The 1,551-nt window shown below is 40.8% G+C and overlaps 1 protein-coding gene across 1 annotated transcript; it reads left to right on the top strand.

Moving 5' to 3' along the window:
* The first annotated feature begins 403 nt into the window (after positions 1-403).
* Positions 404-1,342, top strand: LOC145715532 (olfactory receptor 4K3-like). The gene has a single exon (XM_081795808.1). It carries the CDS (start codon positions 404-406, stop codon positions 1,340-1,342), a length of 939 nt encoding a protein of 312 aa, XP_081651934.1.
* The last annotated feature ends 209 nt before the right edge of the window (positions 1,343-1,551 follow it).

Genomic DNA, 1,551 nt, shown 5'->3' with positions numbered 1-1,551 from the left:
GGATTCTGGGAAATAACTTCTGAAGATATTTAAAGCTACTCATTTTCCTGCAGAAGAGGCACATTCAAGCCTTGGAGAAATTATTTACCCAATATATTACTATTGAAATTTTTAACCAGAATATTCATTTTTTATTCCCATAACAACTATACTTAAGCTAGGTAAGGCTTTTGACCTACACTTCTATACTTAGCTCTCCTTCTGGGCCATCAGACTGTGCCTACTTATAAATTCACAAAAACTTTATTTTCCATTTTGAGCTTTTGTACAATGGTATGATTTGAATTTTTGACGTGAGTACTACTTATCTGCTCTCCAGAACCTGAGCATTAATTACATTTTTCTTTCCATTCTAGAAGTTCTTAGTTCTTCCTTTGGGTCACATGAGAACACAACGTACTAAATGGAGGAAGCTAACCAGTCTGTGGTGTCTGAGTTTATTTTTCGTGGACTTTGTAATTCAAGAGAGCTCCAGACCTTCCTCTTACTGCCATTTTCCATGCTTTACCTGATGACGGTTGTGGGCAACCTCCTTGTCGTGTTCTTGTTCATCACTGACCCTCATCTCCACTCCCCGATGTACTTCCTCTTAGCCAATCTCTCATTTGTGGACTTCTGCCTTTCCTCAGTAACTACCCCTAAACTGATCATAGACTTCCTAAAGGATAATAAGACCATCTCCTTCGGTGGCTGCATGAGCCAGATCCTCTGTGTGCATTTTTTTGGAGGGGGTGAGATGGTGCTACTCGTGACAATGGCCTATGACCGTTATGTGGCCATCTGCAAGCCACTCCGTTATTCCAGCATCATGGACAGACAAAAGTGCGTCTGGCTGGTTTTGATATCATGGGTCATTGGCTTTGTGCATGCCATGAGCCAACTAGCTATGATTTTAGATCTGCCCTTCTGTGGACCCAGAACAGTGGACAGTTTTTTCTGTGATATCCCTTTGGTGATCAAATTGGCCTGCATGGACACACATACTCTAGGAATATTGATAAATGCTGACAGCGGGGTCTTGGCAACAACTTGCTTCATTATCCTACTCATCTCCTACACCTATATCCTAGTAACAGTGCGCCTTCACTCTAAGAATGGAGCATCAAAGGCACTGTCTACCTGTACCGCCCACATCACAGTGGTGCTGCTGTTCTTTGGACCCTGCATCTTCATCTATCTGTGGCCACTTAGCATCACTTGGGTGGACAAGTTTCTTGCTGTGTTTTACACAGTAATCACACCTCTCCTGAATCCAGCCATTTACACACTGAGAAATAGAGACATTAGGAATGCCATAAAGAGACTGATAAGTCAGCATATGGATTCAAAGGATAATTTCTAGTTTTCTCATTAAATCAGAAATTGCACCCTTTACATCCAAATTTGGCCACATTTTTACCTATAAACTGAACTGGAAACATGACCTGTTCATCATACCTACAGCTTTAAGTATTCCCAGATGTATGGTTTGTGTTTATTCCATTATGAAAATGTGTTCAAAACTCCAACACTTATATTCTTACCACTTGGAGAGGATAATAACTGCAAATA

The sequence above is a fragment of the Panthera onca genome, chromosome B3, assembly GCF_046562875.1.
Source record: "Panthera onca isolate mPanOnc1 chromosome B3, mPanOnc1 haplotype 2, whole genome shotgun sequence".
Taxonomy (NCBI): domain Eukaryota; kingdom Metazoa; phylum Chordata; class Mammalia; order Carnivora; family Felidae; genus Panthera; species Panthera onca.
Note: the sequence above shows the minus strand (reverse complement) of the source record. Positions and strands in the feature narration are given on the sequence as shown.

What these genes read in the sequence shown, in the direction of transcription:
- LOC145715532 (XM_081795808.1), top strand. Translation starts at nt 404, where the DNA reads ATGGAGGAAGCTAACCAGTCTGTGGTGTCTGAGTTTATTTTTCGTGGA.